We start from the raw sequence: 23,380 nt of genomic DNA, 5'->3' as shown, positions 1-23,380 counted from the left end.
GGTATTAAAGCAATAAACATTGAGGTATAGGAGTAAGAGGAATCATTAGCATGAATATAAATTCTTATATGGCATGTAACAGCCCAGAATTGCTTAAAAGTAATATACTTAGCTACACACCAATGAGATCTCTGCATTCTGAGAGTTTGGCCTTACTGAAGACGTCCGTGAACCCAAGACTTGTTGAGACAGGTAAAAGGACTTTTTGTTGTGCAGGAGTTAAGTTATGGAACTCCTTAGTGGGTCAGATACGAAACTGCTGTGAAAAGGGTAGGTTTAGAAAATTACTAAAGACACAGCTTTTCATAGATGCCTTTTTTTTTTAGTTATCTCAGCTAAAATTGATGAATTTTCCAAGAGCCCTGCTATTCCTTCTATGATATTTTCTTGAGGATAGTATGTAATTTTACTTTTTATAGTATTTTGCTATGTATTTGTTTTTATTTTGTCGTCATTTTAACACTGTGTATGTAAACCATGTAAACCATTTAGTTTTAGACGGTATATAAATTTTTTAAATAAATAAATTAAAATCATCAAAAATGAGGGAAGGAGATGAAGATTCGAGAAAGACGTATTTAGAAGAGCAGATAAAGGGAGGGGCCATAGTGCCACAAGATATATCAGACTAAATGACAGAAATATATCGGCAGTTGTTGGATGTTAACACTTTTCAACTATTGGATTCTGACCCACTGCTCTTTGACTTTAGGGCACGCTGCACATGGTACTACAGGGTATACCGTTTTTATTATTGGTTCCCTCTACTGAATTTCTTCTAACAATAAAAACACTAAACAAAAAAAATTGCTTTATACATATTTTATTTTAAAAGAATAATAAATATAATTTAATGAGTCAGCGACTGTGTGACTGATGCACCTCATCCAGAAAGGCAATCAAAAACAAGGTTTTTGTTATATAAGAATTCTATGAATAAATTTTATTCAGGATTCCCAAAGAGATCAAACATGTATCTGTATGATTATTCCAAAAATTAATTTTTCTTTTGTGAGAATTGCCCCAACATTTTGGCGAGCATGCAGTAGTTCCATTTCAAAGAATTTTTCTTTATCCCAGGACAAGCAGGCAGCATATTCTCACTTATGGGTGATGTCATCAAGGAGCCCTGGTATGGACCACTTTAAAAGTGCATCGCCACTTTAAGAGTTTAGAAAGTTCACGATAGCCTGCAACGCACATGCGTGCGAGTGCCTTCCTGCCCGACGTAGGCAAGCGGTCCCTTCATTTTCTTAGTTTCCGTGGAGCTAAGAAGTCGCTTATCAATGGCCATTGATATTTTTTCGCTGCCTTCCCGCTCATGCGGCTTTTTTTTTTTTCTGACTCTTTTGTCAGCTTTCTTTTTCTTCTTCCTTTTGTGTTAAAGTAAAAAAAAAAAAATTTAACTTTTTCCCTTTCGCGATTGCGGCCCGGCGGGGCCTGTTCCATGCCCTAAGCCTCGACTTTTGATTTTGCCGAGGCCATTTTTCCATCAATAGCCCATCCACAAACGGGTTTCAAAAAGTGTGAATGGTGTGCTCGCCCTATTTCTCTTACTGACCCACATCGCTGGTGCCTCCAGTGTTTGGGGCCAGACCACAGGGCTGATTTGTGCACCCGTTGTTCTTCTCTTCAAAAGAGGACCCTCAAGAACTGACAAATTCAACAATGTCTGCTTTTCGTTTCCGCTATGGAGGGAGATTCGACACCGGTGTCGGAGTCCACACCGAAGTTGACGTCATATCACTCGACGTTGCTGGAATCCACCTCAGTGTCGCATCCAGCTGGCTAAGAAGCCTTCCCCCACCCCTTCGGGTCCTCGGGTCACTTTAGCAGTGAGCCAAGTCCTACAGACCTCAAGGCACCCTAAGAAACGCTCGGCTCTGATTGGGGTGAGTGCCTCATCATCGGCCTCCTCATCTCTGGGGCGCAGAGTGGCACCAAAGGTACCGGCGAAAATGCCAGCGGTACCGGTGCAGACTCTTAAGCAGCAAATTCAAGAAGTGCTGTGAGTGGAGTTACGGGAGCAGTTACAACTCTTACTCCCTGTCATGGTGACACCGGCTCCTCTGGTGCTGGTCCAGTCTGAGCCTTTGTTATCAGCATTGACCCTTACGGCACCGGTGCCTACTATCTCAGCACCAGGTTCAGGTGGCTGCTCTGGCAAGGTGCAAGGTGTCTCATTGGCATTACATAGAGAGATATCTTATTTCCTAAAGGGGGTAACTCATCTGCATCCTCTATGTCCTTCCTTCCCCTCTTGGAACCTTATTCTGGTTCTTCGAACATTGTCGGAGGCTCCTTTTGAGCCCGTTCACTTGGCATTGATCAAGGATCTGACTCGCAAGACACTGTTCCTGGTGACTATCACTTCTGCAAGGAGAGTCTTGGAGTTGTAGAGATCTATATCTTTTCTTCATGGAGGATGACGTGTGCCCATGGCAATATTTAGAAGCACTCCTTTTACTAAATATTAGCGCATGCCAACCATGTGCTAAATGCTAATGCTTGCATATTAGTGTATGGATGCGTTAGTGGTTAGTCTGCACTAAATGCGCACTAAAATGCTTAGCGCACTTAGTAAAACAGGGAGAAAGTTATCGGGTAAGATATAATTTCCTCCATCTGAGAGCAGAGGAATGCTTTATGCCTTTAATATGAAAGTTAGCAGAAATGTAAGTTGCTTGTCTTTCTTTTTTTCATTCTTATGACTGAACATTTTGCTAAGTGAGCAGCATGTATCAAGAGTAATTTTTTTTTTTTCTTTTTCAGTTCATCTTTTCTCCTTGGCAGTGTGTTGTGCATCATGTGTTTGTCAGTTGCATTGTACTGTGTAATTTATCTGGAATGGTACTGTGGAATTGGTGACTATGACACAAAATATCCAGCACTGGTACCTATTACGATTATCACTTTCATAGCTGCAGCCGTCTGGTAAGTTTAATCTGATTTGAAGAAAATTAGTTTTAATCTTGTATTAACTCCACTTGTATACATTTAGGTAATCTGTTTAATTTTCTTATATGATAATACTTTGGCTCAAGACTCAAATTCTGGAACAAGCTAATGAATGTCACTCAAAAGGGTGGAATCTTCTCTCTTACAGAGTGGCAGCTGTGTAACAGTGTATAATAAAAATGCTTTTTAGGAAAATACTTGTATTTCCTCAGGTTCGTTTTTTTAGATTCCGCAGAATGATTATCCAAGGGAAAAATAATGTACACAGTTCTCATAGCGCATAGTTTTGGAAGACAGCTTATCTTTGTTAATCAAGATTCCAGGAGTACTTATGATAAAATAAATGAATCTAGGTTGTTTGTAGATTTGTGGTATATTTCTGGCAGGGAAGACCTTGGTGATTTCTTAAGTACGGTAACTCAGTCTATGTTCTTGTGTAGCTTAGAGACCCTTTTACTGAAACTTAGTGTGTGCTAATTGGACATTAGCATGCACTGTGTCACATGGCCCATAAATATAAAATAGAAAGAGCAGCATTTAGCATGTGCTAAGCTTTAATAAAAGGACCCCTTACATTGGTAAATAAATATATTTAGGTTTGTGTTTCAGGCAGTAGTGAATATTATGAACTTATACAATACATTTTCTCCAAGGACAAAGCAAGACAACTGATTATTATAAATAGGTGCCATCACTGATGGAGCCCCGGGATAGATGCTGACAAGCATTCTAGAATCAGTATTAGTATTAATTTTTCATGTTTAATACCCAGTCTGAACAAGCAGGTAAAAGCAGTTTACAAAATTAGTAGTATGTGTAAACTTGGAAACTTTTGGTGGCCTTTGGAGCTCTCATATTCACTTGAGCCCTTTACATGAAAAAGGTTGGAGACAACTGCTATATGGTTTATCCAGTCTGCCAGATTATGCCATCTACTCTCCCTTCCTTTCATCTAGAGGTCTCATCTGAATCTTTATTGAATTCAGTTAGTTTTTGTCTCCACCACCTCCACTAGGAAGCTGTTCCATGAATTTACCATACTCTCTGTGGAATAGTATTTTTTCAGGCTACTTCTGAATCTGTCCCCTTTCACCTTGATCCTATGCCCCCTCATTCCAGAACTTCATTTCAATTAATATTGTATTGACATGGACTGTGTTTTGGCTGTGAGGCCTGCCTCAGGAGTCATAATACAGGCAGTCCCCAGGTTAAGAATGGGTTCTGTTTTTTTAACCGTTAAGTTGAATTTGTATGTAACTAGGATCCTAGTATTCTTCCCACCTCCTTATGGGCCCCTCTTGCATCCCTTTCCATCCATCCCACTGTTCCCTCTCCACCACCACATCCAATATTAATCCTTGTCATCTCGTTCTTCCCCATGCATCTCTACCTCACTCTTCTCCCACCACCATGTCCAATATCTCCCTCCCTATGCCCAACAATTCTCTTTCTTCATCTCTCTCCCTCTCAAGACACCCAATTCTCCCTTTCTATTCCCTCCCCCCAGCTCAGCATCTCTTTCCCTCACTCCCTCCATTCTTCCATTCTATGGTCCAAGTTCATTCTCCCCTTCCTCCCTCCGTTCTGTGTCCCAAGTTCATGCTTGCTCCTTCCTTCCTTCCATCCTTTGTCCAAAGTTTGTGCTTGTGGCCCTCTCCCCATCCTCCTCCACCCATTCTGTGCCCAAAGAACGTACCTCCCTCCTGCTGGTGTTTACCTTTTCTGACCAGCTCATTTCTCGTGACAAAGCCTCAGGCAGTTGTTCCTACGCGTGTCCCGCAGCTGAGCCAGAAGTCTTCCCTTTGATATCAGAGGAACTTCCTCTGATGTCAGAGGTAAGGCTTCCGGGTCAGCCACTGTCTGTGGTTTTGTGAAGAGAAACAACTGCAGCTGGAAGGAGGAGGGAGCCAGCCAGAAAAAGGTAAACACCCATGAGAGGGAGGCACGTACATAGGCACAGAACGGAGGAGGGAGAGAGAGGGACACATTGGGACGCAGGAGGGAGGAAGGGAGAGGGACGCGTTGGAACGCCAAAGGTAGAATGAGGGTTCCCTGTTTGTAAGCTTGAGTCCGACGTAAGTCGGACATTCGTAAAACGGGGACTACCTGTACATATACAGATACTTCAATATGATTTCTTCACTTAGAAGAAAATCTCCATGGAGATTACTCAATAAAACACGCCTCTATAAAAATCCTAGTACTGTCAAAATGGCACCAAAAGCTTTCACAAGAGGCCAAAGAAGGCAGTGTTGTTTGATAGAGGCTCTGCAGATGAGTTGAGGAGGAAGGAGGGTGGTAGACCCACACGACGCCATGTACCTCTTGGGGTACGTATACTGCGTGTTGGGAACCTCTGGTCTATAGCACATGTTCCAGTGTGTGAGGTAACCTTTTCTTCATCACACAGGCCTCTCAATAAATGAGTAAAAAATTAGTTGAATTAACTGAAGAAGAGTAACAAAATATCTCACTGCCCTCCCTAAGTCAACATCTGCCAAATTTAGATAAGTATATGACCATCAGGCTTCCATTAGAAAGCTCTTTAAAATAAAAAAGAAGGTTTTCATTAACCTTTATGAATAAACTTGGAAACTTAGAGCACTTATTTTGATACACCTATCAAAGATCCAGCTAAGATCTCACATATCCAGTGCATTGTATATTCTGGGACATATTTGTTAATCCTGTTAAGTAGAAATTATAATAAACCTTCATTCTTCCTTAGTGGTTTCTGTATGTGTCTTTAAGATTTTGAGCACCAAATGTGAGATATCTGTTACTTTTCTTACAATAGTTTACAATGATGTATCATGCCATACTAGTGTCACTGTTGTGCTTTTTGAGACAGAAGAGTGAGATGTTCTACGGGAAGACTTCATATAAAGTTGTCAGCCTGGATTGGGTAACTCACAAACAGATCCAGTTTTTAGGACAACCACACTGAAACTTCTGGAAACATTTTAATAGTTAATTTACAATTGTGGTTATGGTAATAATCAGATTTCTTTATGGTTCTCAAGACTTGAGTTTGACACCCATGTATGTAGTTTATTAGTTTTCTCTTTTTTTTTTTTTTTTATTCAGGAAATACTTGATAAATCAGGCCCTAGCTCTTTAGTTTCATGTGCATATACAGTACATTTATGAATTATTTTCAGAACATTTCTTATTGTCTCCATTTCATTCTCTTATTTCATTTTTCAGATTTCAGCCTATTTTATATTACGATATGACAGTGTCATTTATTTCAAATTGCTCAATTTTTTTTTAACAGCTACAATATAACCTTTTGGCCTGTGTGGTCAGTTTTCACACCTTTCCTGCTGTTTACTCAATTTATGGGCATGGTGATGTTTATATCACTCCTAGGATAATACATCTCCAGAAAAAGGTGAGTATACTTGAACATTAGTTGCTGAAGAAAGGGCTAGATTCACTAAGCAAACCGATCATGTACATATCAGTTTGCAACCCATTTGTGACCCAATTTCCCTCCGACCCGATTCACTAACCTCTGTCCTGATCATCCTCCGATCCACGCATGCAAATGATGGGGAACGGCATTGAAATGATGGCAGGCAGTGATTCACAAACAAAAACCCTGCAACACTGACTGGGCTGGCCGATCACAAGCAAGCGACTGCTGGGGACCAGTCATTCACAGCTTTCCGACTGCCATCTCCTGCTCTGCCTGCTGTCTTTCCAGCTCTCTGCCCCCGACTCTTCTGCTCTCTCTGCCCTGACTCTGCTGCGATTTTCTCCTGCCACCCTGCTCTGCCTTGAATCTGCTCCTTGCCCCGACTTCTCAAATCTGCTCTCCTGCTCTTTGCCCCAATTCTCTGTCCTGAATCTGCTCTCCTGCTCCTTGCCCCGACTCCCCAAATCTGCTCTCCTGCTCCTTGCCCCGACTCTCTGCCCCCGAATCTGCTCTCCTGCTCCTTGCCCTGGCGTTCCTCCGCAGGCCCTCACAGATCCAATCCAATCTGTACCCTTAGTGAATCTAGCCCAAAGTCTGTTGAGCATCATGAATGAGAAAGTTCAGTATTATTTTAAACATGCATACAAATATTGGGTAACTATTTTAATACTTTATTTACATGAATCTATACTGAAATTAATAATGATTGAACAGAAAGTACACTCTGTCCTGTTCACAGACTGCATTTTACCAAGGGGTTCTCAACAAATCTTTTTCTGTAGGTAAAAGCAAGCTGTATCATTTTGCCAGCCATATATGAAGCCCATGGTTACATAGGCGTATACTCTTAATTTCTGTAATCAAAAGAAATTGTAAAACAGCATTTGCAAAGAGCAGTGAATCCCTACCAGGTGCCAGTGTTGGCATAAGAAGAAACTGTGCTCTTCTCAAGCCCTCAGGGCAGAAATCTCCCTGGAGTCCAGGAGGGGACCTTCCCTCGGCACGCTTGTCTAGAGTCCAGTTTTCTGAGGCATGCACAGACTTGACCTTCTTTTGAAGAGTATTTTGCTGGGTCTGATACACAGCTCGGGCATCTGAGGACCTCTTGGATTAGTGATTCCTTGATATACCCTCAGACCCCTCCCCATCTCAGAAAAGAAGAAAGTCTCCCTCAGGGAAAGCTCTTCTTTGTCTCTTTTCTGAGAAAAATGGCTAGGTCTTTTCCATTTAATTTGAAGGTCAAGGATGAGCCCAGGGCTGAGATATTGGACATTCTCAAGTATGACACTCTGCCTAAGGAAGCTGTATAGCATCCTTAAGGCAGTGCAGATGAGAAATTGGGAGATCCTTTTTTCTGTGCAGCCCATTTCTCAGAAGGTGGGCTCTATATACAGAGTCCAGAAGACTCCTGCATTTGAGAAGAAGCAGCTTCCTTACCAATACATAACAGTCAAAAGAATACTAGAACCCATACCTCTGCACCCCCCAGGGTGGGGTCCTAGGACGTTGGAATCTTTTGGGAGGAAAGTTTTTTAGGGATCTATACTTATATCCTGCATAGAGTTAACTCCTATCAGCTGTACATGAGCATTGGTACCTGTGGAACTTAGTGGACAGTGTACTCCTGCTTGTCTCATAACTCACAAAAGAGTGTTGAAAATATACTTTTGATCTGACATCCAGAGTCTCCACATTAGGTATTAACATGTGCAGACTCACTTGGTTGTATGTTTCAGACCTAAAACCAGGGATCAGGAGAAGCTGGAGTGGGAGGAATAAGCTAATGGTTAGTGTAGTGGGCTGAGAACCTGGGGAACTGGGTTCGATTCTCACTGCAGCTCCTTGTGACTCTGGGCAAGTCTGTCCTCTATTGCCTCAGGTAAAGGTACTTAGATTGTAAGCCCACTAGGGACAGAAAAAAAGTACTTGCTTATAATACATGTAAACTGCTTTGAAGGGGTTACCTTTGAAAGCTAATTGTAAACTACATAAAGTTAGTCCAATAAAAAGGTATTGTATTTTTTTAACCTTTATGTTTTTGTTTTATTTTTACATATTACTTAAACCCACAGAAAGATGGTATATCAAATCCATGACCCTATCCTTTGTCAAGTGATAATCTTTTTGGGGACAAGGTGAAAAAAGAGGTCACCAATTTCTTCAAAAAGCATACTGATAGCTTGAAGTCCCATTCTCAGCCTACTCCTTCTGTGGCCTCCACTTCTCGGAGGTTTTCGGGCAAGGTGTCAGAGGAGATCCTAGGTATATTCCTTCTGTTCACCCTTCCCAGCAGTCCAAAGAACCCCATTCCCTCCCTCTGCAGCAGCCTTCCAAAAGCAAAGCAAGAAGTGAGCTTTTGACTTGGTATGAAGGAGCTGGAAATTTTTTTTCAAGCAAGATAGCCCCTTGTAACCTCAGACTAATGGGTTCATGATATAGTCTGGTGGAGAGAGGAGGGCTTATGCCTTTCATTGGCAAGAACTACCTCCAAATTGTCGACCATGAGCGTCTCGGACCAAGACATGGTTGCAGAGGAACTCATTTTCTTTCTTCAGGGCCACATGGTTGAGCCTGTGCCACCAAAGGAAGAGGGGAAGGGATTCTATACCAAATAATTCCTTGTGCTCAAGAAAGTGGAGGAATTTCATTCCATCCTAGACCTAAGGGCCCTGAACAAGTATCTGATCAAAGAAAAGTTCAGGATAGTTTTCCTGGTTAATTCTCATGATTCAGGAAAACGGTTGGCTATACTCGCTGGATCCGAAGATGCTTGCACTCACATTCAGATATGTCCCTCTCACCAGAGGTATCTAAGAGTTCAATTAGAGAAACACCATTACCAGTGTTGGCGTTCTGCCTTTTGGTCTTACATCTCCTGCCAAAGTTTTCACAGTGCCTTGTCATAGTTGCAGTGTCACTACACAGACTGGGAGTCCACCTGTTTTTCTACTTGGTGATTGGCTGATCAAGAGCACATCTCAGGAGGGTGCTTAAGAATCTGTGTAGAGAACCATTTGGGAGCTGGAGTTGCTATAGTTTGTTATAAACTACCCAGAGACCCATTTCCTTCTAGATCAACAATTGGAGTTCACTGGAGACTGCTACACACGGTTCAGGCTTGAGCCTACCTTTCATCTCTTAAAAACTAATGCCATCATCACTTAGCAAGTTCAACAAGCCAGCAGATTATAGCTAATCAGATGCTGATGTTGTTAGGCCACATATCCTCTAATGTGCATGTCACATTTTCACTTGAGAGTGAACTTGGGGAATCTAGTGGACATCATTTCTGTCACTCTGGAACTCGCAGAGTGGCTCTTGTGGTGGACAGTTCCAATCTCTTTCCCTCACAGCTTGGATGTTGAGAGCATAGAAATTGCATCCCTTTAACTGCATGAGGTTGTCTCCTGTGTCCTGCTTGCTTCCAGGAAAAATTCCACTAAGAAATCATATAATTTCAAGTGGAAGAGCTTTGCTGTCTGGTGTGAGGGCAGGATCTAGATTACTCACTACTATTTAAATCCAGTGTTAACTACATTGTTTTCCTATATGCATGCACATGTTTTTGTTTTATTTTGTTATTAGCGAAAAAGTTTTAGAAAGTAAATTAAATTCAACCTTTTAAACCTAGTATTAACTGTACGAGGAGGTGCTGAAAAGTTCTCAGCCCAACTAAGAAGAGAATGGCATGGATATGGTTCAATCAGTGATCTGGAAAATTGGCACTTAATAAAATAAAATAACACTCTTTTTGGCTATAGTGACAAAATAGCGCTCTGAATTTAGAAAGTTGGTTAGTTGGGCTGAGAACTTTTTATCACCCCTTCATATTGCTGCTTAGACTATTGAATTTCAGAATAGCCAATTTAATTTTCTTTTTCTTAAGAATACAGGCATTGCCTTTCAACATGACAAAAAGTCCATTTACCAGGGCCTAATATGAAGCTTGAAAAAAATAACTTTGTAATAATCAATTTATTGTCTTTTATCCAGCTATGGAAGAGGAAGATCCAGTACCATCCTAGCTCTAGAGAAGCTAAAGAACAATACACAGTGATTGAAAACTAGCTGCATGCCTGTCTGTGCACGCCTGTCTGTGTTCTAGCTTCATGCAGTGTTGTCTCCTATGGTTATAAGGCACTGATGTAGAACATGGAACATGCATTTCTTGGATTCCATAAATTCCAAAGGTTTAGTAGCATATTGGCTCTGAAACCATATCCTTGTGATTAATCTGGTGTTGTACAGGGAAGGTAGAGGCCACTAAATTACACAAATATTATTTCAGGAGCTGTCACCCTGTTGCCATAGGAAAAATGGCATTTCTGATGTTCAAGATAATAAAACAATTTTTGAGACAAAAATATTACTTCCAAAAGCATAAAACAATATATGTAAATAGTATTTTCTTGGATTTATTTATGTGATTTATTTTTGTGTTGTGTTAGATTGATGTAATAGCTGAGCATGTGAGACCTGTTTTTTTTTTTTTTTTTCCTCAAATGGTCATTTTCTTATATAGCTTTAAAAAATTTGTCAACTGACAGAATAGTTTATCCCAGGACAAGCAGGCAGGTATTCTCACATATGGGTGACGTCATCCGACGGAGCCCAGATGCGGACGCCTCACAAGCAGACTTGCTTGAAGAAACTCAAAGTTTCGAGTCGCCCACACCGCGCATACGCGAGTGCCTTCCCACCCAGCACAGGGCGCGTCTCCTCATTTCTTACTTTTCCGCGGAGCCGAGAAGTTCGTTTTTGACTCTCTGCGTTTAACTTCGTTCACTTTTTTACCTTCTCTCAACCGCGGTTGGTGTTTTTTCCTTCACGAATCGCTGTTTTGTTTTATTTTATTTTAGTTAAAAAAAAAAAAAAAATGTTGTCATCTTCTGTTCGTTTTCTGGGACGGGCCTCTTGGCTGCAGCCCGAGAGCTTCGACTTTGCGGCGGCTATTTTTCTGCCTATGTCCCGGCCTGCTACAGGCTTTAAGAGGTATAGCAAGTATCAGCACATGATCTCTCTCACGGACCCTCACAGACGCTGACTCAAGTGCCTTGGGCCAAAACATCAACCTAGGTCGTGCCTGCCTTTCCAAATACTTCAGCCTCGTGCTTTCAAGCGTCGTTGCATTCTGGTGGACAAGCTTTTCGAGATGGAGTCTCCTACTGATCCCTCAACTTCGAAAGCGTCTTCGGCCTCGACTTCCATCGAGGCTCCTTCTGCACCTACTGCTTCCACCTCGAGCCTCGTCAGACCTTCGTCGTTTGCAGCGGCTCTTGCTTCGACGTCATCTGCTGTATCTTCCCCTGTTTCCTCAGGTCAGATAACTCAGCAGTCGGTTCCACCGGTGTTGATTAAAGTGTTCAAGACTTCTAAATCGAAACACACTCACACTACCTCGAAGGAACCTCCAGCCAAGGCAGGTGGTCCGGTTTCAGACGCGGATCCATCTTTGCCGGCTTCTTTCCAGACCATGTTAGAGAAGCAGTTTATTCAGTTCCTTACTAACATGGGACCTAAACTGCTTCCTCTTATCCAGCCTGGGCATTCAGCAGACTCCCGCGAGGTCGAGCCGCTTCCTATGACCCAGTCTGAGCTTCCACACTCTTTGCAGGGAGCAGAGTCTCTGCGAGTGTCTGGTCTGCCATCCAAACATGAAATGCAAGGAGCAGATTCTTTGCGAGTCCATCGATGAGAATCCTCACACTCTAAGCAAGGAGCAGAGTTTTTTGAGAGTGCATCGAGGTTCCTCCACCAAGCCTCTGGAGCTTCGATCTACAGCCTCTAGTCCTATTCATACATCGGCATCGACTGCTTATGTCTCGGAGGCGAAATCTCCTCGATCCTCGTGATCTGGTTCCAGACACAGTTCTCATCACCATTTGAGGCCTTCATTGAGGCATTCTTCCAGGCATCGTTCTTCTCAGGATAGACCATCTTCCTCGAAGCCTCGATCTACTCCAACCTCGACCAGACCACTGACACCTCATTCGAGGTCTCCGATGCCGGACCTCAAGGATATTCCGGTCTCGATTGCCTTGTCCAAGTCACCAGGTTCCTTTGATGCCTTTTTCCATGCCGAAGCTTCTTCTTCGACACAGGCTGCCTAGACATCCTCGAGTCCTTCTCGAGGCAAAGCATTGGCAGATCAGCTATCTTTCTCGTCTTTCCTGCGACAGATGGCTGTGGACTTGGATGTACAATTGGATACTGGCTCCCAATATTCTAAGGAATATCTAGAAGTCATGCATCTTCCTCAACCTCCGGCAGAGTGTCTTAAGCTTCCACTTCATAAGCTTTTGAATCAGACTTTTGCTCGATGCATGGAGACTCCTTTTTCCATACCAGCAGTTCCAGGAAAATTGGAGTCGAGGTATAAAACTGTGCATCGCAAAGGGTTTGACAACTCACAGTTATCTCATCAATCCCTGCTTGTTGAATCCTCCTTGAAGAGATCCCATCCTTCCAAGGTCTATGCCACAGTTCCTCCTGGAAGGGAGGGGAAAACTATGGACAAATTTGGACGTCGCATCTACCAGAATGCTATGATGTCCTCTAAAGTCTTCAATTATAATTTTTATTTCATCACTTATTTTTAATTTCTTCTTTCTCTTCTACCGAAGTTTTTGGCTTATTTGGATAACCACATGCATTTTGAGTTTCAAGAAGTCATTGCTTCTTTCTCTCAATTATGTCTCCATCTCCTCCAATCATCTTAAGATGCCTTTGAGTTATCTGCTCGAGCGGCTGCTTGCTCTATAGCTATGTGTCGTCTTGCCTGGCTTCGTACCGTTGACATGGACTCTATCCTTCAAGACCGCTTAGCTAACTTTCCTTATCAGGGCAACGACCTCTTTGATGAATCCATCGAGGCAGCCACCAAGAAATTATCTGACCATGAAAAATCATGTGCTTCAATAGTCAGACCTAAACCAAAGCCAGCTCCTGCCAAGCCTGCACTCCCTGCTGTTATCTATCAAAGGCGTTTTGCTCCAAAGCTGGCTCCTTATACTCGCCCTCCTCTGAAAAAACAGCAACCTCAGAAGCAACAGAAATCCCAACCTTCTGCTGCACCTAAAGCTTCTCAGCCTTTTTGACTTTACAACAGAGCATAACCACCATTCTGTCTCTGTCTCTTTTTCCCCCTATAGGAGGTCATCTCCATCATTTTTACAACCGATGGACGTTAATTACATCCGACCTCTGGGTGCTTACAATCATCAGGGAAGGATACTCTCCATTTCACTCAGGTTCCACCAGAGCTTCCTCCAAGAGAGTATCCTTCCAATCCATCCCAGACCGCCCTTCTTCAGGAAGCTCAAGCTCTGCTTCATCTCCATGCCATTGAACCAGTTCCCTTGGAACAGCAGAACAGGGGTTTTTACTCCCGTTACTTCCTTGTTCCGAAGAAGACAAGTGATCTATGACCCATTCTGGATCTCATGGCTCTCAATAAATTTCTAGTCAAAGAAAAGTTTTGAATGTTGTCCCTGGCATCTCTTTATCCCCTTCTCGAGCAGAACGACTGGTTATGCTCTCTGGATCTCAAGGAGGCCTAACTCATATTCCCATTCATCCAGCCTCCCGTCAATACCTCAGATTTCGGGTGGGGAATCTGCATTATCAATACAGAGTTCTACCCTTCGGCCTGACCTCGTCTCCCAGAGTGTTCACCAAGTGTCTGGTAGTGGTAGCAGCAGCTCTAAGAAATCATGGTCTTCAGGTATTTCCTTACCTCGACGACTGGCTCATCAAAGATTCCACATCTCAAGGGGTTATTGTAGCGACCCAATGGACTACCTGGTTCCTACAAAGTTTGGGATTCGAAATCAACTTTCCCAAATCTCAACTTCAGCCCTCACAGAATCTACAATTCATTGGAGCTGTTCTGAACGCTGTCCAACTCAGAGCATTTCTTCCACAACAACGTCTGGAAGCTCTTCTTCAACTCTGTCACACAGTGTCTTCCCACCCTTCCATCTCAGCAAGACACATGATGGTACTTCTGAGTCACATGGCCTCCACAGTACATGTGACTCCTTTTGCCAGACTTCACCTCAGAATTCCTCAGTGGACCCTGGCATCTCAATGGACACAGGTTTCCGACACATCTTTCTCTTTCTCGACACATCACAGTCACTCCTTCTTTGAAGCAGTCTCTCCGTTGGTGGATGCTCTCTTCCAATCTTTCCAGAGGCTTGCTTTTTCAAACGCCCCCTCATCAGAAGGTCCTCACGACAGACTCTTCGACCTATGCTTGGGGCGCTCATCTCGATGGTCTCCGTACTCAAAGCCTCTGGACCAGTACGGATCGTCAGTGTCATATCAATCAGTTGGAACTCAGAGCGATCCTCAAAGCTCTCCATGCTTTTCAACATCTCCTTCACGACACAGTAGTCCTCGTTTGCACGGACAACCAAGTCCCCATGTATTATGTCAACAAACAGGGAGGGACAGGGTCTGCCTCCCTTTGTCAAGAAGCTCTGGAGGTTTGGGACTGGGCAATCCGCCACAACACCTTCCTCAAAGCTGCCTACATTCAAGGGGAAAATAATTGCTTGGCGGACAACTTGAGTCGTCTCCTGCAACCTCACGAATGGGCTCTCCATTCCTCGCCTCTTCATCACATTTTTTTCACAATGGTGAACGCCACAGTTAGACCTCTTTGCAGCTCCCCACAGCTACAAACTGCCTCAGTTCTGCTCCAGGATATACTCTCCACCGCCTCGAGGCAGATGCTTTTCTTCTGGAATGGACGAATCTTTTCCTCTACGCCTTTCCTCCATTTCCTCTCATTCTTGAGACTCTGGTCAAGTTGAAGAACGATCATGCCACCATGATTCTAATCGCTCCTCGGTGGCCAAAGCAACAGAGGTACTCCCTTCTACTTCAACTCAGCAGCAGGGAGCCATACCTTCTACCAGTTTTTCCTTCTCTGCTTACACAGACTCAAGGATCTCTGCTTCATCCCAACCTGCAGTCTCTATACCTGACAGCCTGGTACCTCTCAACATAACTCCTCTTCAGTTTTCTTAATCTGTAAGAGATGTTTTAGAAGCTTCTAGAAAGCTTACCATTAGACAATGCTATCACCAAAAATGGACTAGATTTTCTACATGGTGTATTTCTCATCATAAGGAGCCTCAGCATTCCTCCTTATCTTCTGTTTTGGACTATCTTTTGCACTTATCCAATTCTGGCCTCCAGTCTACATCTATACGAGTCCATCTCAGTGCAATTGCGGTTTTCCATCAGCCTATTGAAGAGAAACCCCTCTCTGCTCATCCGGTGATTTCCAGTTTCATGAAAGGACTTTTCAATGTCAAACCTCCTCTCAAACCACCTCCTGTGGTTTGGGACCTCAATGTTGTCCTTACTCAGCTCATGAAGCCTCCATTTGAACCAATTGATAAGGCTCATCTAAAGTATCTCACTTGGAAAGTGGTGTTTCTCGTTGGCCTCACTTCTGCTCGACGAGTCAGTGAGCTGCAAGCTTTAGTTACTGACCCACCATTCACGGTGTTCTATCATGACAAAATGGTTCTTTGTACTCATCCTAAATTCCTACCTAATGTGGTCTCGGAATTTCATCTCAACCAATCCATCATACTTCCAGTGTTTTTTCCAAAGCCTCATTCTCACCCTGGAGAATCAGCTCTTCATACTCTGGACTGTAAACGTGCTTTGGCTTTCTACTTGGAACGCACCAAACCACACAGATCTGCTCCTCAACTTTTTGTCTCCTTCGATCCAAATAAGTTAGGACATCCTATCTCTAAGCGTACCATCTCCAACTGGATGGCATCTTGTATCTCATTCTGCTATGCCTAGGCTGGATTACCCCTTCACAGTAAAGTCACAGCCCATAAAGTCAGAGCAATGGCAGCTTCAGTAGCTTTCTTCAGATCTACATCTATTGAGGAAATTTGCAAGGCTGCTACTTGGTCTTCGGTTCATACCTTCACTTCTCACTATTGTCTGGATACTTTCTCCAGACGGGATGGACAGTTTGGCCAAACAGTATTACAAAATTTATTCTCCTAAATTGCCAACACTCCCACCATCCCATTCTGGTTAGCTTGGAGGTCACCCATATGTGAGAATACCTGCCTGCTTGTCCTGGGATAAAGCACAGTTACTTACCATAACAGGTATTATCCAGGGACAGCAAGCAGCTATTCTCACAACCCACCCACCTCCCCTGGTTGGCTTCTCTGCTAGCTATCTGAACTGAGGAGATGCGCCCTGTGCTGGGCGGGAAGGCACTCGCGCATGCGCGGTGCGGGCGCCTCGAAACTTCGAGTTTCTTCAAGCAAGTCTACTTGTGAGGCGTCCGCATCCGAGCTCCGTCGGATGATGTCACCCATATGTGAGAATAGCTGCCTGCTGTCCCTGGATAACACCTGTTAGGTAAGTAACTGTGCTTTTTCTCCCTAATCAGTATGGCTACTAGACTTATGCACAAACACAATGGTAGCACAATTTGCAGCATGACTTAGCAGGTCAAAAATCTAAAAAGAAAATAATATCTTATTTTACATGATGAAGGCTCTGGTGCATGTTTTTCAACAAGCTTCTTAGAATCTATCTGAGGGGAAGCTTTGCAGAGCTTTGGCTTTGACACTGCTGTCAATATGAATATTTGAACTATAATATCTAAAGTTTCAGCTATCAATTCTTAAAACAGTTACTATGCAACATAAAGATGCCAAACAGGAAACTTTGGGAGGGGGAGAGAGTGTGGCGCAGTGGTTAAAGCTACAGCCTCAGCATCCTGGAGTTGTGGGTTCAAACCCACACTGCTCCTTGTGACCCTGGGTAAGTCACCCAATCCCCCCATTGCCCCAGGTACTTTAGACAGATTGTGAGCCCGCCAGGACAGACAGGGAAAAATGCTCAAGTACCTGAATAAATTCATATAAGCCATTCTCCTGGGAGAACAGTATAGAAAAATGAATAAATAAATACTAAGCTGCAGTAAAATGTGCAATTAGCACAGCTTAATGTGAGACTTTACTATGCAGTAGCTGCAAATTTTAACACAGCACTTCTTGGGTCATTCTTTTTTTTATTGCAGGTCATTTTCTAACATTGAGATTAAAGTGCAGTACATATTCTTATTTAATATGGAAGAACTTAGGAACCCTTTTATTAAATCTTAGCACACATTAATAGAATTAGCATGTGCTAAATGCTAAAATGCCCATAGGTATAAAATGGGCTTTTTGGTATTTAGTATACACTAAATACAGCGTTCACTAAGCTGTAGTTAATGGACTCTTTAGTGCCTTCTGTTTAGGTGGTAAATAGTCCTGTGTTAACTCTGCGTTAGGTAGTTGGTGTGCAGAAAGTGTAGTACATTAACTGCCAGGTTCCCTCTCTGCTAGTGCAATGTTCCTTGATGCAAAAAACATTTAATGCCAGGTTTATCACACACTAACGGTGAAAATAATGCAAAGCACATTAATACAGCTGTGCTAGTAGTTAACATGGCGTGAACTGGGTGTTAAGGGCCCTTAATGTAGTTCAATAAAAGGAGTCCTTTGTTTTAATTATACCTTAGTAATATGCGTACAATATGAAATCAAATACATTTAAGTGGAAAGGTGCATTGTTGACAGGGAAAGAAAAACCAATCTGAGATAAACTCTTTCTTTATCCTGAATTAAAAGTATGTCTTAAATCTATGTAATATCCTTGGAGGCCCAATAATGGCAATTTGCTAGAGCATAAGGTACACATACACATCCCAGTGGCAAAAGACAAACATGCAGTGAATGGTTAAAGCTTGGCTTGTTGGGTGGGAGGGGGGGCGGAGAGGAGAAGGGATGGGGGTTGAGAGTGTCAGGGAGGCTGAGTGTGTTAGGGAGGCTTACTGGAAGAGGGAGAGGAAGAGAGTATATTGGAGGAGGAGGAATGCATGCTGAAGCCGCTATAAATGTTTTTTCAGTGTGTAGTAGTAATCTAAATTCATAATTTTAAAATTATTGAAGTTTAAAAACCTTGAACCTCCACTAATCTTCCATGTAGTTTCTCCATCATTCCTTTCTGTTTGTGTTATATTGAACTAGTGCATTGTCCATGTCTTCATTGTTTTAATAAATTGTATATTTTTATTATATTTTCTAAATTGTATATGCTTCCTTTTTGGTGAGTGGATTTTCTGCAGAATCAATATTCTATAAATTTGGTCAGTTACTACCTAAAAGCTCTCTTTTTAAAAAATGTATAATGTTTTTAAAAAACAAGAAAACTCTTGCTAAATAGAAAAAGTTCCTCACTTCTGAATGATAATAAACCTCAACAGTTCAAAAGAAAAATAGCATAGAAACACAATGGCAAATAAAGGCCAAATGGCTAATCCAGTCTGCCCATCTGCAGTATCCACTATCTCCACCTCTCCCTAAGAGATCCCACGTGCCTGTCCCACGCTTTCTTGAATTCAGACAGACTTTGTCTGCACAAACTCTACTGGGAGACTATTCCATGCATCTAAAGTATTTCCTTAAATTACTCCTAAGCCCATCACCTCTTAACTTCATCCTATGCCCTCTCACTCTGGAGCTTCCTTTAAACTGAAAGAAACTGGCCTCGTGTCTATTTATGCCACATAGATATTTAAACATCTCTATCATATCTCCTCCCGCCTTTCCTCCAAAGTGTACATATTAAGATTTTTAAGTCTGTCCCCATATGCTTTATGACAAAGATCACTGACCATTTTTGTAGCCTTTTTCTGGACCAACTCAATCAGTTTTTATATCTTTTTGAAGATGTGGTCTCCAGAATTGTATACAATATTCTAAATGAGGTCTCACCAGAGTCTTATACAGGGCATCAATACATCATTTTTCCTACTGCCCATTTCTCTCTGCACCCAACATCCTAGCTTTTGCTGTCGCCTTTCCTAGTGCAATAGGCACATCATTTTTGAACCTGTGGGTAGCATTATATGTTAAGGAGGGCCTTGTATCAAATAGACTAAAAATTCTACAGGAGCAGAAACACACCTTGGAATCCCTATGGGTGGAAATTCCATATGTAAGGGGAAAAAGGATAATGATAGAAGTGGACTACCGTCCGCCTGACCAGTATGAACGGACAGATGCTGAAATGTTATCAGAAATTAGGGAGGCTAACAAACTGGGAAATTAGGGAGGCTAACAAACAGTAATAATGGGAGGTTTTAACTATATTAGCCAAGAAGCATAATATATAACCATAAACAAAAAAGAAAATTATGCTTGACACTTAAAAATAAAAGAATACAAAAGAGATGACCTATGATGCTCAATCTGTTTATTTACTGCTAAGACCCGACATGTATGTGTTTCGGCCGTAAGACCTGCCTCAGGGGTCACGTTTCCAATGAAGTGCAACTTATCGCATATGTCTCTTTATCTAAAAAAAAATCAATCGATAGTAATTAAGACACTGTTAGAAGCCTGATCGCTATACTGGCAATAATCTCATGCATCTGGGGTGTCTTGCAATTTCTATTGCCTCTTTGATTCTTCTTGGCCACTGGTGGTCTTCTTTCTCCAGGATTTTTGTATTTTCAAATCTAATTGTATGACCAGTTTCCCTGAAGAAAGCCACAGCATGATGCCTGAAATGTTTGTTCTTTCTACACAGACACGGCGGGACCCAGAAACCGGCTATAATCTTGCAGAATTATTAGTACCGGTAATTTGTAATTTTTCTTTAAAAAACCAGCATAGTACTGGAAGACTGGAGCGTGACCAATGTGTTTCTGATTTTTAAAAAGGAGTTCCAGAGGTGATCCAGGAAATTATAGACCGGTGAGTCTGACGTCAGTGCCGGGCAAGATGGTAGAGACTATTATAAAGAACAAAATGACAGCACATGGATTAAGCATGGATTAATGAGAGAAAGTCAACATGGTTTTAGTCAAGGGATATCTTGCCTCAATAATATTACTTCTAAAACAGAACCCCATATGGACAACAAACCTCTCCTCTGCAACACTAACAGGCTTTAATTTCACACACACACACACAAGTCAATCACACAACAGGTAGTAACAGGGAAAAAGAAAGGTGGAGAAAAAGCCTCAGTTCAGCTTCATCTGGCAAAAAACTCCACCTTTCAAGGCTAACCCTGTACTCCAAAATATAGAACCAGTAGAAAAAGCTCTATGGTAGCCTGCAGGGAGATGTTACAAAACACACCGGGACACACAGCCCTCAGTTGTGAAAAAATGGGTAAATCAGCACTGTAGCAAAGTAGTCCAGGATTCAGCGTGGAACACAGCAAAAAAAGAGAACAACTTAGCTGCTTCGGCATCCAGGATCTCTCAATCCTTCACCTCCTGGGCCCTGCAACCACTGAACCCGACGGGGAACCCTCCGTTTCGCTCTGGTTGCTGCATCAGGGGTTTCAACTTCACTGCTTCTCATATACTCTATCCAGACCCACCAAGCTCTTCAGGCTCTCACACCACTTCACAGAACAATACCGGTATAGAGCTTTCTTGTAAATGTGTAAATGGGTAAATCAGCACTGTAGCAAAGTAGTCCAGGATTCAGCGTGTAACACAGCAAAAAAAGAGAAAAACTTAGCTGCGGTATTGTTCTGTGAAGTGGTGTGAGAGCCTGAAGAGCTTGGTGGGTCTGGATAGAGCATATGAGAAGCAGTGAAGTTGAAACCCCAGGCACTGGATATATATCTTCTCATGCAGACTAATACTTTCTTCTGAAACCTGTCCAGCACTTAACTGAGGTAGATACTGGACAAAAGAAAATTACTGAGGTAGAAATTAAAGTCTGTTTCGCGTAGAATTCCATGTGCATTATTCTATCACAGTGACCTGGGACTACTTGTCTTACAAAGGACTCTACAACCATCTTTAGATTATGATCAAACGCAAGTACCAGTGTTTATACAGTTCCAAACTGTTGTGGTTTTTTTTTTTTTTGCTTAAGCTTTTTGTTTAAATATAGTATCACCTTTTGGCACTACTTGGATACTCTACATAAAACTTTGGCACTGACATTTCAGTAGATATGAAGCACTTCAACAATCTTCATAAGAGAGAGAAGATAGATCCATCTGGACTAAGCACCAGGGATTTACTCATCAAATAAATTAGTTTTGGCTCAACTAAAGCTGAAGAAGAGCACCATGCTTGAACCACTTCAATGAAAGACTATCAAGTGAAATGCCAAGGTATATTTTGTTAAGTGTAACTGTTGCCCGGGTAATGTTCATCCCATTTTTTGATTTTTCTCAATGACTATATATTGTAAACAAGCTATCCTTACAGGGCACCATTTATAGTAATTCCCTGAGGTGCTGCCTCATCATAACCTGTTGTTTCTAAGAACCTCTTTCTGTCCAAGGACAAGAGATTCAGATGTAGCAAGTGCTAAAATCACCAAGGTGGCAATGCTATAACTGGCCACTTCCAATTAGGAAACTGGAGGGCAAGTTGTAGGAGCCTATTCTATAAAGGAAAGCAGATGCCTATATTCCCTTATAGAATACTAGCATAATTAACTACTAACTCACCTGCAGTTTATGTGCTTGCATTTATGTTAGACATAGAGCTAGTGGAAGTGCATGTGCCTAAGCATGGCAGGGATGCGTGTATGTGGATGCTTTGCATTATGTCTCTCTCATGTTCTGCCCTCGTGAATATGCATCATGGAAGTTACAGTAGGCTGGTATTTGCCATACTAGCATTTATGCACATATGTGACCATCTCTGGGGAAAAAGTGACAAGTCTCCAGAAACAAAAAATGAGTTTTTAATTAATTCTATTATAGCAATTAATTTAATCAATACAAATACTATCCACTTATGTGAAAAAATGAAAACATTACAGCAGTTCAAATGTGTAAATTTTGCAGACTGCTTATAGACCCATGATATGGAAAATTGGCCACTTCCAACATTTTAAATTCACTACTGTCACCTTTTCTCAGAGACGATCACATATGTGCATACATGCTAGAATCCTAAATACTTACATGTGTACATACGTATGAGCACCTAGGTTGTAAAATTGTCCTTTGTCTAATTCTCTTCTTGAAGTTCAGCTTCCAGCAGCCTGGTAGAAGCCTTTATCATTTCACTGTTTCTGTTTTCCTCTTGAGAGCGAAAACTTTAACACTGAGGTAGATAAGCGGATCATATAATAGCAAAGTAGATGATGATAATTAAAGACCAATTGACCCTTTTCAGTACATGCAGTTTTTTGTCCATGTTAAGTATATATCTTGGCTGCAAGCTGTAGAAACATGACCATTTGTAAGCTATTACTCTAACTCATATAAATTTTCATGCTTAATTCAAAACCCAGACCTTCCTACCTTCCATATCTTACCACACAGATCTTTAATAACCTAAACAGCTATTGGAACTAGTGAGACTGCTGTATGCAAGAAACAATTCTTTAAAAAAATTGTGTGTTGGCAGTTTTGGTTAAAAATAAAGAAACCGAGTCTGAAAATGTGAGTTTGAGTGGGCTTATATGATCCAGCAGGCCACCTGTATTTATACAAGGAGCTGCTGAAAAGATCTTAGCCCAACCAACTTCCTAAATTCTGAGCGTTATTTTGTCACTGTAGCTGAAAAGAGTGTTATTTTATTTTGCAAAGTGCCAATTTGCAGAATCATAATGCTGTTTTGACATTGTTTCATATTACTTATTGAACTATGTCAACAAAAAGTTTGAAATTTTCAAGTGTGGAACTCCAAGCCATCATGAAGTTCCTGTTCTGCAGAAGAAAACTCCAAAGGAAATCCATGAATGTATGATGCAACCAATGAGTGACAAATGCCCATCATTTATGGCCTCAAGAAATCAGACCATATAAGCCCATATTACAAAAAAACTACACTGGCTGCCTGTGGAAGCAAGGGTCATTTTTAAATTTGCTTGCCTTTGCTTCAAAACCATGACAGGTTCATCCCCAACCTATCTGTCTCACCAATTCGAATTCTGAGGCATAACTAATACATGCAGTACCTATTTT

At 41.9% G+C, this 23,380-nt stretch overlaps 1 protein-coding gene across 3 annotated transcripts in view; it reads left to right on the top strand.

Annotated features, from left to right (window-relative positions):
• TMEM128 (transmembrane protein 128) overlaps window positions 1–23,175 on the top strand; it is a 43,413-nt gene extending 20,238 nt beyond the window's left edge. The window contains exons 3-5 of one of the 3 annotated variants that reach the window (XM_033949237.1): window positions 2,773–2,934; window positions 6,236–6,352; window positions 23,046–23,175. In XM_033949237.1, the coding sequence (XP_033805128.1) occupies window positions 2,773–2,934; window positions 6,236–6,335 (262 nt within the window). In that variant the 3' untranslated portion in view covers window positions 6,336–6,352; window positions 23,046–23,175. Of the gene's footprint in view, window positions 1–2,772; window positions 2,935–6,235; window positions 6,353–10,372; window positions 10,988–20,014; window positions 20,166–23,045 lie in introns of those variants that run through there. The other 2 variants (XM_033949247.1, XM_033949227.1) reach the window with 2 other exon arrangements.
• The last annotated feature ends 205 nt before the right edge of the window (window positions 23,176–23,380 follow it).

This window comes from Geotrypetes seraphini, chromosome 1, assembly GCF_902459505.1.
Source record: "Geotrypetes seraphini chromosome 1, aGeoSer1.1, whole genome shotgun sequence".
In the NCBI taxonomy this organism is placed as follows: Eukaryota; Metazoa; Chordata; class Amphibia; order Gymnophiona; family Dermophiidae; genus Geotrypetes; species Geotrypetes seraphini.
Note: the sequence above shows the minus strand (reverse complement) of the source record. Positions and strands in the feature narration are given on the sequence as shown.